This window comes from Rhinatrema bivittatum, chromosome 5 (assembly GCF_901001135.1).
Source record: "Rhinatrema bivittatum chromosome 5, aRhiBiv1.1, whole genome shotgun sequence".
NCBI lineage: Eukaryota > Metazoa > Chordata > Amphibia > Gymnophiona > Rhinatrematidae > Rhinatrema > Rhinatrema bivittatum.
Window position 1 is genome coordinate 239438280 of NC_042619.1, and position 13024 is coordinate 239451303.

Sequence of the window (13024 nt, forward strand, 5' to 3'; positions counted from 1 at the left end):
GGTATTTGAAATGGTAATATATTCTCTAGCAGCTTCAAGTAACTAGGATAAAGTGGTACTATGGACAGAGCCACCAGGATTCTTTACCCCGTGTACTCTGCACCTGCAAAGCATGCAGGGATTTAATTAAATCCTCATGCACAATTTTCCAGGCCTACCCTAACCCCGTCCCTAGCACTGTTCCTTTTCCCACATAGGAAAAATAGTATGTGCACTGGAGACAGCACACGTACTTTTCCCCACATTGGGGGGGGGGGGGGGGGGATTTAAGGGATTTTTTTGTCTTGTGGATAAACAACCATTTACCCTCAAATTCCTGTGTAAAATGCCTCTATAATATCTTGTCTGAGTATCAGTGAAGAATGTGTTTCACGGGTCATTCCACAAGTTCATTCAGTTTAGCACGTCACTTCTAAAGCATCGTGTTACTCTCCAGAAGAGACTAACAAAAATCCAGTTCTTTCCCTGGAATCAGAAGCATGAAATCTACCCTTTAGGATCTTGCCAGGTACTTGTGGTCTGGATTGGTCACTGTTGGAAAAAGGATACTGAGTTTGATGGACCTTTGGTCCGACCAAGTATGACAAATCTTATGTACTTATGTATGTATTTGTAACTTCTGAACTACTTATAAAGTAACATACACTGCCATTAGCAATGGTAACATGGAATAGACTTAGTTTTTGGGTACTTGCCAGGTTCTTATGGCCTGGATTGGCCACTGTTGGAAACAGGATGCTGGACTTGATGGACCCTTGGTCTGACCCAGTATGGCATGTTCTTATGACAGTGTGCCCAGATCATGGGTCTTCTTAGCACTACACAAATCGGTAGATCTGAAGACCCTTCCTCATCGGCTGTGAGCTTCCTCCTAGCTGTGTGTCTGTCCTCTGAACACCTTGGATCTAGACTTGGTAAGTTATATTTATTTACAGTCTCCCTCAAACTAGAAGCATCTCCAAGTAATACAGCAGTATGATAAATACATCAGTAAGTTCCAGTTTCATACAAAGCATCAAAGGAATATAAAAACAACAAACTACAGTAGTAAATCTCAAAAAACAAAAAGAATATAAAATGAAATAAAATCACTAGCATAACACCATTTTAATCAGCACAATCCATACATGATTCAGAACCATGGCTCTCACTAGAGAGGAATGAGCCACTCATCCAGCTACCAAACAGAACTCCATTGACTTTTAAATTAACTGATGTGTAAAGAGTAGCCTAGTGCTTAGAGTTATGGTTTGAGAACCAGGAAAGCCAGGGTTCAAATCCCCCTTCTCCCACTGTTGATCCTTGTGACTCTGGGCAGAGTTGGGGTATATATGAGCATCAGCATGAGACTTAGGTTAGGTTAAGGATTATTGGCCTATTCACTGCTTTGAGAACATATACAGGAAACACCTCTGGATGACATCATGAACAGTTACACCTTCCCATAGAAGAAAAACAGTATGTCCAGCAGCTTCAAGGTCATTTGGCATGGAATATAGAGATTTAATAGCCACCTGCAAAAAAAAACAAAACAAAAAAAAAACTTCCTCCAACATGCTAATGAGCTACATTACTAACTCAAGGACAATGTATTCTCGAGCAAGAGAAGGTCTCCCACATATGCCTGCAAAAATATCTCCTCCCTGTTTCCTAAGGCAATAACCAGATGCTGAAACAACTCAGCCAAGCATGGCTCAAAGAATTTCTACTGCTAATTGGAAAGATAAGAGAAAAATTCCAGCCTTGGACACAGCACAGCCTGTGAAATAAAGGACTATAATACGTGTGAACACAACACCGTACAGCAGCATCAGAGTATGCAGCAGCAGAAGCACCCAAACAGTAACCAACTACTGACTGGCCACTGGCATCCTGCTTCCTTCACTTCCGGCAAAAAGTAGGGAACAGACTGGCTTGGGTGAGAGAAAACCCTGTTTATTTAGGTAGCGAGGCTTGCAAATGTGTTTCAGTGTGGAGCTGGCTTACCATATGTTCTAACTTTGGGGGTCATTTATCAAAGTGCTATATGGTGTTTTCGCATGCAAAAAATGCCATTAACACATGCAAAAGCACCATAACACATGATGCGATGCAAATAACAAAGAGGGGAGGATTTGTGGGCTCACAGTTTTGCAAATTCCTATCGCACAGCTTTACGCAAATGAAAAAGGTGTAGTTAATTAAAATTCACGTTAAAGCTGTGTGATAGGGCTTTGCAAAACTGTGAGCCCAGCCCACTTGGCCAAAAATCCCGCCCCAATATCCTCCCCTTTTTCTTATTTGTATCACACCATGCGTTATGGTGCTTTTGCATGCGTTAATGGCTTTTTTTGCATGCAAAAACGCCATTATAGCACTTTGATAAATGACCCCCTTTGTGCTTTATTCTATTTACCAACAGGCTGGTGCAATAATCAGCTCGCATAAAACAGGCGCTCGTGATGCATTATTTAAATGAGGAATCATGCTAAACATTGACGTGCTAGGGATAAATCGTGTGTCCCTAGCGCGTCCATGGTTTTCCTAACCCACTGATAGCCACAGGTTAGAAAAACAGACGTTCAATAAATAGGTGTCTGTTTCCCGAATCTGACTGCCAGCAAAATTATTTTATTCCCCCCCAAAACATACTAAGTAGAAGGAACCACAGAAAAGCAGTATTTTGGGCTTTTGTTTTTTTTCTGGGGGGGGGGGGGGTTAGACGGCTCGGAACACTAAAGACTTAATGCCAATCCTGGGTTAAAATGTGCACATTGGACACCAGATGATTTTTTGTAACGGGGGGTAAAAGCTAATAGCCTCATCTACGCGCTGGTTTGGATGCCCCTTTTGGACACGCTAATCTCCTTATTGCATCGGGTGTTAGCCTAGCACGTCCAAGAGCTTGTTAGCCTGTGTGCTAGGCTCAGCGCACGAAATAGCATTGGCCTGCTTCGTTATAATACAGAAACCTCAGTTGGTCTTACCTATGTCTCTCTCTCACACACACTTCCTGTTAGTGACATTGGTGACTGTAATAATTTCACCATCCATTGCCTAAGGTGCAAACTTAGGGCTTCATTTCCAAAGTAACATAGTAATGACAATAGAAAATGACCAAATGGCCCATCCAATCTGCTCAGCAAGCTTCCCATGGTAGCATCTGCTGCTCCGTGCAGTTATCCGCAAGCCTTATGAGAAGGGTAGTAATATTTACAATCAAAACCAAGCAACTGTCAAACCCATAAAAGATTACTGCTGGCAACATTTTTACTTGGCAAGGAGACTTCTTGCAAATTCACAGAATGCTGCTTGACATGTTTTGCTTTTGGACTTGGCCATAGGAGCAGTCCTGTACTTTTTCCCTTATTTCTCTCTGCAATAGGCCATTTAACATGCAGTAAACATCCTAACACCTTAAGAAAGGAGATAATGCCCTTGGTACAAGTCCTTGGTAAGTCCTCACCTAAAGTACTGTGTTCTATTCTGCAATCTGTATCTCAAAAAAGGATAGAGACAGGATGGAGGCGGTCTAGAAAAGGGTGACCAAAATGGTGTGGGATCTGTATCAGAAGACTAATGAGGAGAGGCTGAAGGATCTAAATATGTACACCCTGGAGGAGAGGAGGTGCAGGGGAGATACATTACAGACCTTCAGATACCTGAAAGGTTTTAATGATGTATGGAACGTCGAAACTTTTCCGTTGGAAAGGAAACAGCAGAACTAGGGGTCACGAAATGAAACTCCAGGGGGGATGACTCAGAACCAACATCAGGGTTTTTTTTTTCATGGAGAGGGTACTGGTTGCTTGAACTGCCCTTCCAGAGGAGGTAGTGAAGACAAAACAGTCAAAGAATTCAAAGGGGCATGGTATAAACACATGGACCCCTGAAGGCTAGAGGACAAAAAATGAAGAAAAAGGTGGGTAACCTGCACAGTGCAGCAGTTGCTACCCATAACAAAAGGCATGGGAATTACTACCCTTAACCAATAAGGTTTGATTTTTTTGAAGCATCTGCAACATTGCTCTCTGCTTTGATGGGGGGATAAAGGGGAATTGAATTCAGACAACATAAGATATACCATACTGGGTCAGACCAAGGGTCCAACAAACCCAGTATTCTGTCTCCAACAGTGGCCAATCCAAATCACAAGTACCTGGCAAGTGTCCAAACATTAAATGAATAGATCCCAAGCTACTAATCCTTATTGATTAATAGCAATTTATAGATTTCTGTTCTAGGAACTTATCCAAACCTTTTTTAAACCCAGCTACACTAACTGCCATAACCACATCCTCTGGCAATAAATTCCAGAGCTTAATTGTGCACGGAATGAAAAAATTTTTTCAATTTGTTTTAAATGAGCTACTTGCTAACTTCATGGAGTGCCCCCCTAGTACTTGTATTATATGAAAGAGTAAACAGTCGATTCACATTTACCCGTTCAAGTCCTATCATGATTTTGTAGACCTCTATCATATCCCCCCTTCAGCCGTCTCTTCTTCAAGCTGAACAGCCCTAACCTCTTTAGCCTTTCCTGATAGGGGATGGAACTTCTTCCCTTTCTCATTTTAGTTGCCCTTCTCTGTACTTTCTCCAATGCAAGTACAGTGGACCCTTGAGTTTCGAACTCAATTGGTTGTAACTCGACTATTTTTTCCATAAGAAATAATGGAAATACCCATAAAGCGGTTCCGAACCTCCAAAGCACCCTTTACCTAACATTTTCATAATAAAAAAAGGGTTGTATAATGTGCGTAATTACCAGAAACACCTATAATTTTCCTAGTGTACTCACCAAAAAGTTATAAAAATGTGCCTAGCCTACCAGAAACTACTCACCATTCAAGTTGACATCTTTGGCTTGCAGGAAGGGAGGAGGGGGAGGGGAAGGGGGAGGATTCCCCCCTCCCAACCCCCTCAGAGCACATCTCTGGCCTCCAAAAGGAAAATTAGTTCTTACCTGCTAATTTTTGTTCCTGTACCACCAAGGATCAGTCCAAACTCCTGGGTTCTGTCCACTCACCAGCAGATGGAGGCAGAAAAAGTTTCAACTGACTCTGCCCCTTCTGTGAGGTGCATCTACAGTACGCCAGTATTTAAATGTAACAAAGCAGAATAACTAAAAAACCCAACTAAAAAACCCAACTAAGTAGCTAACTGCTAAAAACTGGAAGAACATTCCATAAGAACCAGGCTCACTGACCCAAACGGCAGCAGAGCACCTAACATAGAACAAACATATTATCTGAAAATACTTATCTGCAAAGTAAACAACAAGAACGAGCGGACTCTCCTTTATCTCCAAACTGAAATGGGTGGGACTTTGGACTGATCCGTGGTACTACAGGAACGAAAATTAGCAGGTAAGAACCAATTTTCCTTTCCCTGTACGTACGCGGATCAGTCCAGACTCCTGGGATGTACCAGAGCTCCTTTACACAGGGTGGGACCCTGAGAGTCCCGCCCGGATCACCGCTTCACCGAAACCCCCAGATCCTGGAGCCTGAACATCCAGGCAATAAGGTCTAGCAAAAGTATGTAAAGACTTCCAAGTCGCCGCCCTACAAATCTCTTGCGGAAATACTTGTGACACACTGCCCAGGAAGTTGCTTGAGACCGAGTAGAGTGAGCACGAAGACCAGACAGAAGCAACTGACCATGAAGTAAGCCGAACCAATAACTTCTTTTAGCCATCGGGCTATAGTAGCCCTAGATGCTTTGTGCCCTCTCTTGGGGTCGATCCAGAGCACAAAAAGATGGTCCAACATGCGGAAACTATTAGTGACCTCGAGGTAATGCAATAGACTCCGCCGCACATCTAGCTTCCTCAAATCTCTAGACTGAGGATCCGAAAGCTGTGAATCAGCAAAAGATGGCAGATCAACCGACTGATTCAAGTGAAAAGAAGAAACCACCTTTGGAAGAAAAGACAGAACAGTCCTCAAAGAAACTCCAGAATCTGAAATTCTTAAAAATTGCTCTCTACAGGATAAAGCCTGAAGCTCAGAAATCCTGCGGGCCAAAGAAATAGCCAGCAGAAAAATCACCTTTAACTTAAGATGTTTAAGAGTAGCCCTTTTCAGAGGCTCAAAGGGTGTGGCACAAAGAGCTTTAAGAACCAAATTTAAACTCCATGAAGAGCAAGGATTTTTGAAAGGACGACAAGTGTTTTGCCCCTGAAGAAAACAAGCTACATCAGGATGAGAAGCCAGGGTGACACCTTTTACCTTCCCATGGAAGCAACCTAGAGCTGCCACCTTTACCCTGAGAGAGCTGCAGGATAAGTCCTTAGCCAGACCAGCCTGCAAAAATGACAAAATGTCAGGAATCAAAGCCCGAGTAGGAACTACCTGATTCTCTACACACCAAGATTCAAAAACTCCCCAAACCCTGACATAAGCCAGAGAGGTAGAAGTTTTTCTTGACATGAGAAGAGTAGCGACTAACTCACCAGAATAACTTTTATCCTTCAAACGACACCTTTCAAAAGCCAGGCCGCTAGAGAGAAGCGATCTGCCTCTTCCAAACAAATGGGACCCTGGGAGAGAAGATTGGGAAGGTCCCAAAAACGAAGTGGACCATCCACTATGAGGGTGACAAGGTCTGCGAACCAAGGACATCTCGGCCATTCCGGAGCTACCAGAATCACCTCCGGATGAGTTTCTATGCGTCGAAGAGTCTTGCCTATGAGAGGCCAAGGAGGAAACACAAAGCAGAATGTTCATCGGCCATGGAAGAACCAAGGCATTGACGACTCCTACCCCCGTAATGTTGAATTATGTAAATCATAAAATTTAAGAAAAAGAAAATATAAAAAAAAAAAAAAACCAAAAGAAAAAAGCCCGTCGACCGCCCAAAGCAGCAAAAAAGGTAACGGGGAGTCCGACCGGCAAAGTAAAAAGGCTATAATGAAATAATAAGTTATTTATTTTTATATACGACCTGATAGAAGCTGGGTCCTTTGTTCCGCGGGGTGAGTGAACCGGGCTCCCCGGTATCACCCCAGAAGCTGCAACAAACTGAGGACAAGGGTTCTCAACCCCTAAAGCCAAGAGTCTCAAATATCAGGGAGGATGGTCCCCTCAGGACCTGCCAACTCCCTGGGAGGCTAGTCTCCGCTTACCCTTCTTCCACAAAAAAACTTATTTATTTTTTTTAAAGTAAAATAAGAAATACTAAAAGAAAAGGTTACATTTTACAACAAAATATCTACTTTTTCCCTTTTTATTTTAAAACTGACTAAAAACCTGACTGTAGATTTTGCACCTCCACCATCTGCTGGAGGCAGAAAAATACTGACGTACTGTAGGTGCACCTCACGGAAGGGGCGGAGTCAGTTGGAACTTTTTCTGCTTCCATCTGCTGGTGAGCGGACAGAACCCAGGAGTCTGGACTGATTCGGGTACGTACAGGGAACACTCATTTCCCCCTCCCAGCACCTTGCTGTAGCCAGCTGAGTGCTACACTCCTTTTCTGCTGCTGCACAGAAGTTTTCTTGGTCACCAGTGATGCTGTTGCTTGCTGCAATGCCGTGCCGGGGCTGCCTATGTGATCCTGTGAACATTTGCAGCTCTGGGTGCGCCTGAGATGGACAGGCCTCATCGGCAGCAGCCAATCACTGCAACAGCAGAGCAGATGTCCCAACCAACAAGCCCAAAAAACCACGATTGACAGGAAAAAACGCCCAATTAGAAGCAACTGCACGCACGAGCGGATACACATGGCCTTGGCCGGCATTCAGGTTGTAACTCAAAACTAAAATTTTGGTTGTAACCCAAGTTGTTCGTATGTCAAGCCAGTTGTAACTCGAGGGTCCACAGTATATTTTTTTTTTTTTTTTTTTTTTTTTTAGATGTGGCAAACAGAATTGCAGATACTATTCAAGGTGTGGTCTCACCATGGAGCGATACAAAGGCATTATGACATTTTCCGTTTTATTCACCATTCCCTTCCTAATAATTCCTAACATTGTTTGCTTTTTTGACTGCCGCAGCACACTGAGCCGACGATTTCAATGTATGACACCTAGATCTCTTTCCTGGGTGGTAATTCCTAATGTGGAACCTAACATCATGTAACTACAGCATAGATTATTTTTCCCTAATGCATTACCTTGCACTTGTCCAAATTAAATTTCATCTGCCATTTGGAAGCCCAATATTCCAGTCTCACAAGGTCCTCCTGCAACACTGGCCTCCATTTTAATGGACTAGGATACTGATATGTAGACTGTGCTGTATTTAAAATACTGCATGTGATTGACTCCAGAAACCAGTGTCAACCGAGTGTTTTGTCTTAATACTGTTCAATAAAAGTACGTAAACATAAAATACTGCATGTTATTCTGCCCCTGGCACTGTGAGTATGCTAATGAGCTGGATAACATGTAAGTGCATGCTAATCAGCTCATTACTACCCTAATAAATGTACATCAAATAATGTGGCTTGTCTCAAAAATCACAAGCTATATTACTTGATTTGAAGTTAGCTACAATTCAAGAGATGTAGCTAACTTCTTCCAGGAGCATCGGGACGCTAATTCACATGCCGATGATCTTGGATTCATGCCTTAAAGTGGCTGGTCACAAACAGCCCCCACTAATGTGGAAAATACCCCAATGGTCTCCATGGCATCTCCTTTGCTGCCCCTGGAGATGGACAAAATTGTTAAATAAATAAATTATATATATAATATATATATATATATATATTTATTTTTTTTTTTTTTTTTTAAATCCCAGGTACAGATGACTGCTGCCTGTTTTGTTCCTCCATGAATTTTCCCCACTGTCTCGATGGCTCCTCTGGCACCGGAGGATGAAGTACAAGTTATATTTGTGGGTTACCCACAGCTTCAATTTGTTTTTCATTAACACTTCCTTGGGCTCCAGTCAGTTTGAAACTTTACTTTAATTCCAAATTTGAGTCAGTTTCCCATAAAAACATCACAAAGTGGATTATATTATAAATTGCAAACACAATTAAGCATCATAAAGGAATCTCACCTTGAGCCCCTCCCCCACACCTCCCTTCTCTCCTGCTGCTCTTTATTTCATTCTCTCTGCTCTCACCTATCAACATGGGCACATCATACTCCTCACCCTGCAGATACTCCTGCAACCTCCACTGCCTGCGGATTTCTCCTTCTTTACCTTCAGCTCCTCACCACACATGGACTTCTCTTTATCCTGCCCCCCTCAGCTCCTGGTATTCTCTGCTTCAACAACAGGGGGAAAAGGGGAATTGGATTTGAACAGCATCCAATGAGGGCCTCGACATTTACGGTCTGGGGATGCAGTGGTTACTACCCTTAGCCAATAAGCCTGATACTTTGATGCAACTCCAATACTGTTCTCTGCTTCAAAGGCAAGGCGTAATGGGGAACTGGATTATAACAGCAACCAAGGGCCTTGACCTTTATGGTCTAGGAAGCTGATAAGCATGAGGTTAACCTGCACGGCACAGCAGATACTACCGGAAGCTTGCTGGGCAGACTGGATGGACCATTTGGTCCTTTTCTGTTGTCATTTCTATTTAAGAAGAGCTCCCCACTTCTGTCTTCATCTCCTTCTATTTGTAAGAGAAAACAGCAAGTGGCTGCCAAGCTCAGCAGCAGTTGCTGCTGCCAACGCTCGCTATAAATCACACCCATAGCTCAGTGCATACTTTCCTCGTCTCACAGGCATGGCGATCAGCCAGAGCAAAAGAGGTGTTTATGCTGTCAGACGGCAACCTCCAAGGGCCCTGGCTGACGGTCTGGGAAACTAAATATGAAGGTGACCCGTATGGCGCAGCAGATGCTACCAATAAGCTCACTGGGCAGGCTGGCTGGACCGTTTGCTCTTTTTCTGCCATCATTTCTCTGTTTCTATGTGAATGCTGCACAAAGTAGTTGCAGCTATCCATGCTACCCATTAATTCCAACACTCTGAGGCTCTTAAAATAGTTAGGAAGCAGAGTCGCGCACGATTACATATGAGCTCAGAAAATAATTCCTGCATGCTTAAAAGTCACCACTAGTGTCTCTTGTTGCTGCAAGATGCAGAGAGCAGAGCCCAGGTGCTGGTCTGCACCTAAGCATCAGGCAGTGGTAACTTCTCCATGACACAATGTTTGGGAAACAGTCTTAAGGCTCAGCTTGCTGACATCACTCAAGGGGTGGAAGAACAGTTGCCATTTCCCAAGATGGAAGAAGAGAAACTAGGGACAAACCAACCAGCAAAACTGGGCAGCATGGGGGCTGCAATGGCTAGCAGCTGCAAAATCCTCTCCTGCCCCTGCTGCCTTCATAGGTGAAAGCTTTCCTGCTCTCCTTGACCAGCTGCCTCTTAAGGGCTCTGCTCGCCAACATCACTTGTGTGGGCTAAGGGAGGCTACAGACTCCAGTGACAAAAAAACCCCAAAACACTGAAGGCTTGACTTCTTACCTGCCCTCAAATCCATATATTAGCAATAAAGAACAATCAACCAAAATGACCAAAGCTTTTATTCCAGTCAACAAGTTAAAAAAAAAAAATCAAATCAAAACTGTAGAGATATTTAAAAACAAAGTTTTCTAGGGAACATCTGCAAAGTCGTGTGAAACCTTGTACCAAAATTGATCAAAGTACAAAGTTTGTTAGAGCTGAAAATGTTATAGTGGCACTGAAATGTGAGCCAAGTATCTAGGTGGGTGACTAACTCTTTAGGGGTGATACCTGAGTTACAGCAGAGCCCAATAATTTGAGAGTTAATCTTGCTCTCCTCCTCTGCACTCCAAATATCTTTATTCATGCCCTTTCAAATCACTTCAGGAGGGTTTCAAAACATTACTTAAAAGCAGACAAATATTCCCTTTTTACAACAGCAAATATTTGCGAAAAGATAGTCAAACCTAATATTTGTCCACTATTTGCCTAGTTTCTCTCTATATCAAACACACTGATCTGTAGAGAGATAGAAACCCACATCCCTCAGACTTGCTCTCTGATTGGATCCTTCAATGGATCATAGCAAATCTCCTCCCTCTATTCCCTCAGAGCCATTATCTATATGGACCCTTCCATGAATCACAGTAAATCTCCTCCCCCTTTTCCCTCTGAGCTGCTCTCTTGATACTGGAGCTTTCCCGTAATCTCTCAAAACTGCCGATTCAATCCTGCTTCTGATCAACATAAAGACCAAAAAGGAGAAAATTCACACGTTAGTTATTCTGGTCTTTTTAATGACTGAAGGAAACATAAACAAGCAATATATGGGTTACAATGTATACTTGTGTGGTCAAAATATACCAATGTTTCCATTTCTATCATGGACAGTCAGATCGAAATGGTTTCCTTTGGTTACATGAGTAAACAACTTTCACATTTAATATAAAGGGTATGCCTGATTGTTTTGTGCATATTATAGAGGTTGAGTGCTGTTTACCTCAAGCTCCTGACCTGGAACCTTTCTCCCCCTGTATAATTATGCTTTAAAAAAGTTTTGACAATTATCTGAAGGGTGCAGCCCAATGTTTATCACTTGGAGTATCATAAATCAACACATAACAGGCTTCCTGGCCCATGGGAGACAGAGCTCATCCCATGCTTCCATCCAATCCCATAAAATACAGCTGTAAGCAGGAGTGGGAGATGAGGAGAGGCAGAGGAGGGGAGGGGAGAAAGGACAGAGAGAGTCTTACTGTCTCGGTCTGCTTGAAATTCCGTCGTGTTCACCCAATCAGATGTAAGCTGGCCGAGCATTGCTCGAACACGTAGTGTAACTCTCCAGTAGACGTGCTGTTCAAAATCACATTTCGTTTCTGTGATATTCGAGCAGTTTATTTCATTCCAGTCTTTGTCATTATGGCTAAACAAGACAGAAAAATATTTGTCAGTTTCATCACTGGGGCTCCAATACTGTCAATAGAGCAGTCCCCAGAAACAGACTTAAGTTTCCACACAGCAAGAATGGTATCTGGGGAACCCATACATGACACTGCATATAATGCACTCCGATCTGAGTAATTATCCTTCCTTTGAAGCACAACAAATCCTTCTAGAACTCCAAAGACAAGGGCCGACCCTGGGCTCATGGCCTTCTCACACACAAAGCCTGCTCAGATGTTTTCTTCATGTGGGCCTAGGAGAAGAAGAATATTTACTAAAATATTTACGCTGTCATCTCTAGAGAGGGAACTACATAATATGTAAAAACAATTTAAAATGTATAAAAATAGAGGAGGTTTCATATACAGTTTTTCAACAGTACATCCACAGCAGCAATGTCTATGCCGGGAACCGGCAACTGGACCAAGCACACCTCTAAGGGATCTCGGAAACTGCCTCAGGAATTCTCAACTGGGGAAAGGATCTTTAGATATCATGGCAGGAGAGCGGGGCTCAATCTTTCTCCAATTTAAAGGTAACATTTCTTCTTCTAAAGAGTATGGTGATCTCGATAGGGAAAGCGCGTTCACATCTGCTAGGAAACGAAGAGATACTGAGGAGCTGAGGTCACTGCAGGGGTGTATCTAGGGTGACATCAGTTTTGAAATCTATCTCCATCTGCTAGCAGGGGAGCATATAACTCCTGAGTCCATCTGGCTACACACTAGGAAACATTATTTAAAAAATAAGAAAAAAAAAAAAGTTTAAAGCTTTTGAAAGGTCCTGCAAATTAGTGCTCCCTCTCCCCGATCTTCATAATCTACATGAATCTGGATACTGTGCTGACAACTCCTTAGCACCTCATGCAGACATCACATTAATGCACTTACAGCATGAACCTAGCACACCCAGGGGAAGACAGATTCAAAGCAGAATGTGACTCTACCAATCTGTTATTCCAAAATTATCAAATTAGGACAAAAATATGTAATAAGATACAACAAGGCTGGAAACAGGTCAACCAATATTTTTAGCAATATAGGTAGAACTGCTGGTTTACAAGGTTTGCTCAAACTAAAAGTAAATTTTTACAATACCAAAAACATGTGGGTAAAGCTCACAGACTGGGATGTCAGGCACAGAGTACTTATTACAAAACATTCTTTTTTTCTCCACAATATCTTTATTAA

General features: G+C 42.7%; 1 protein-coding gene across 1 annotated transcript in view; it reads right to left on the minus strand.

Annotated features, from left to right (window-relative positions):
- LOC115092574 (interferon gamma receptor 2-like) overlaps positions 1-13024 on the minus strand; it is a 68353-nt gene that overhangs the window by 32658 nt on the left and 22671 nt on the right. Inside the window, exon 4 of the mRNA XM_029603556.1 lies at positions 11648-11814. Coding sequence (XP_029459416.1) covers positions 11648-11814 — 167 coding nt within the window. The remainder of the gene's footprint in view (positions 1-11647; positions 11815-13024) is intronic.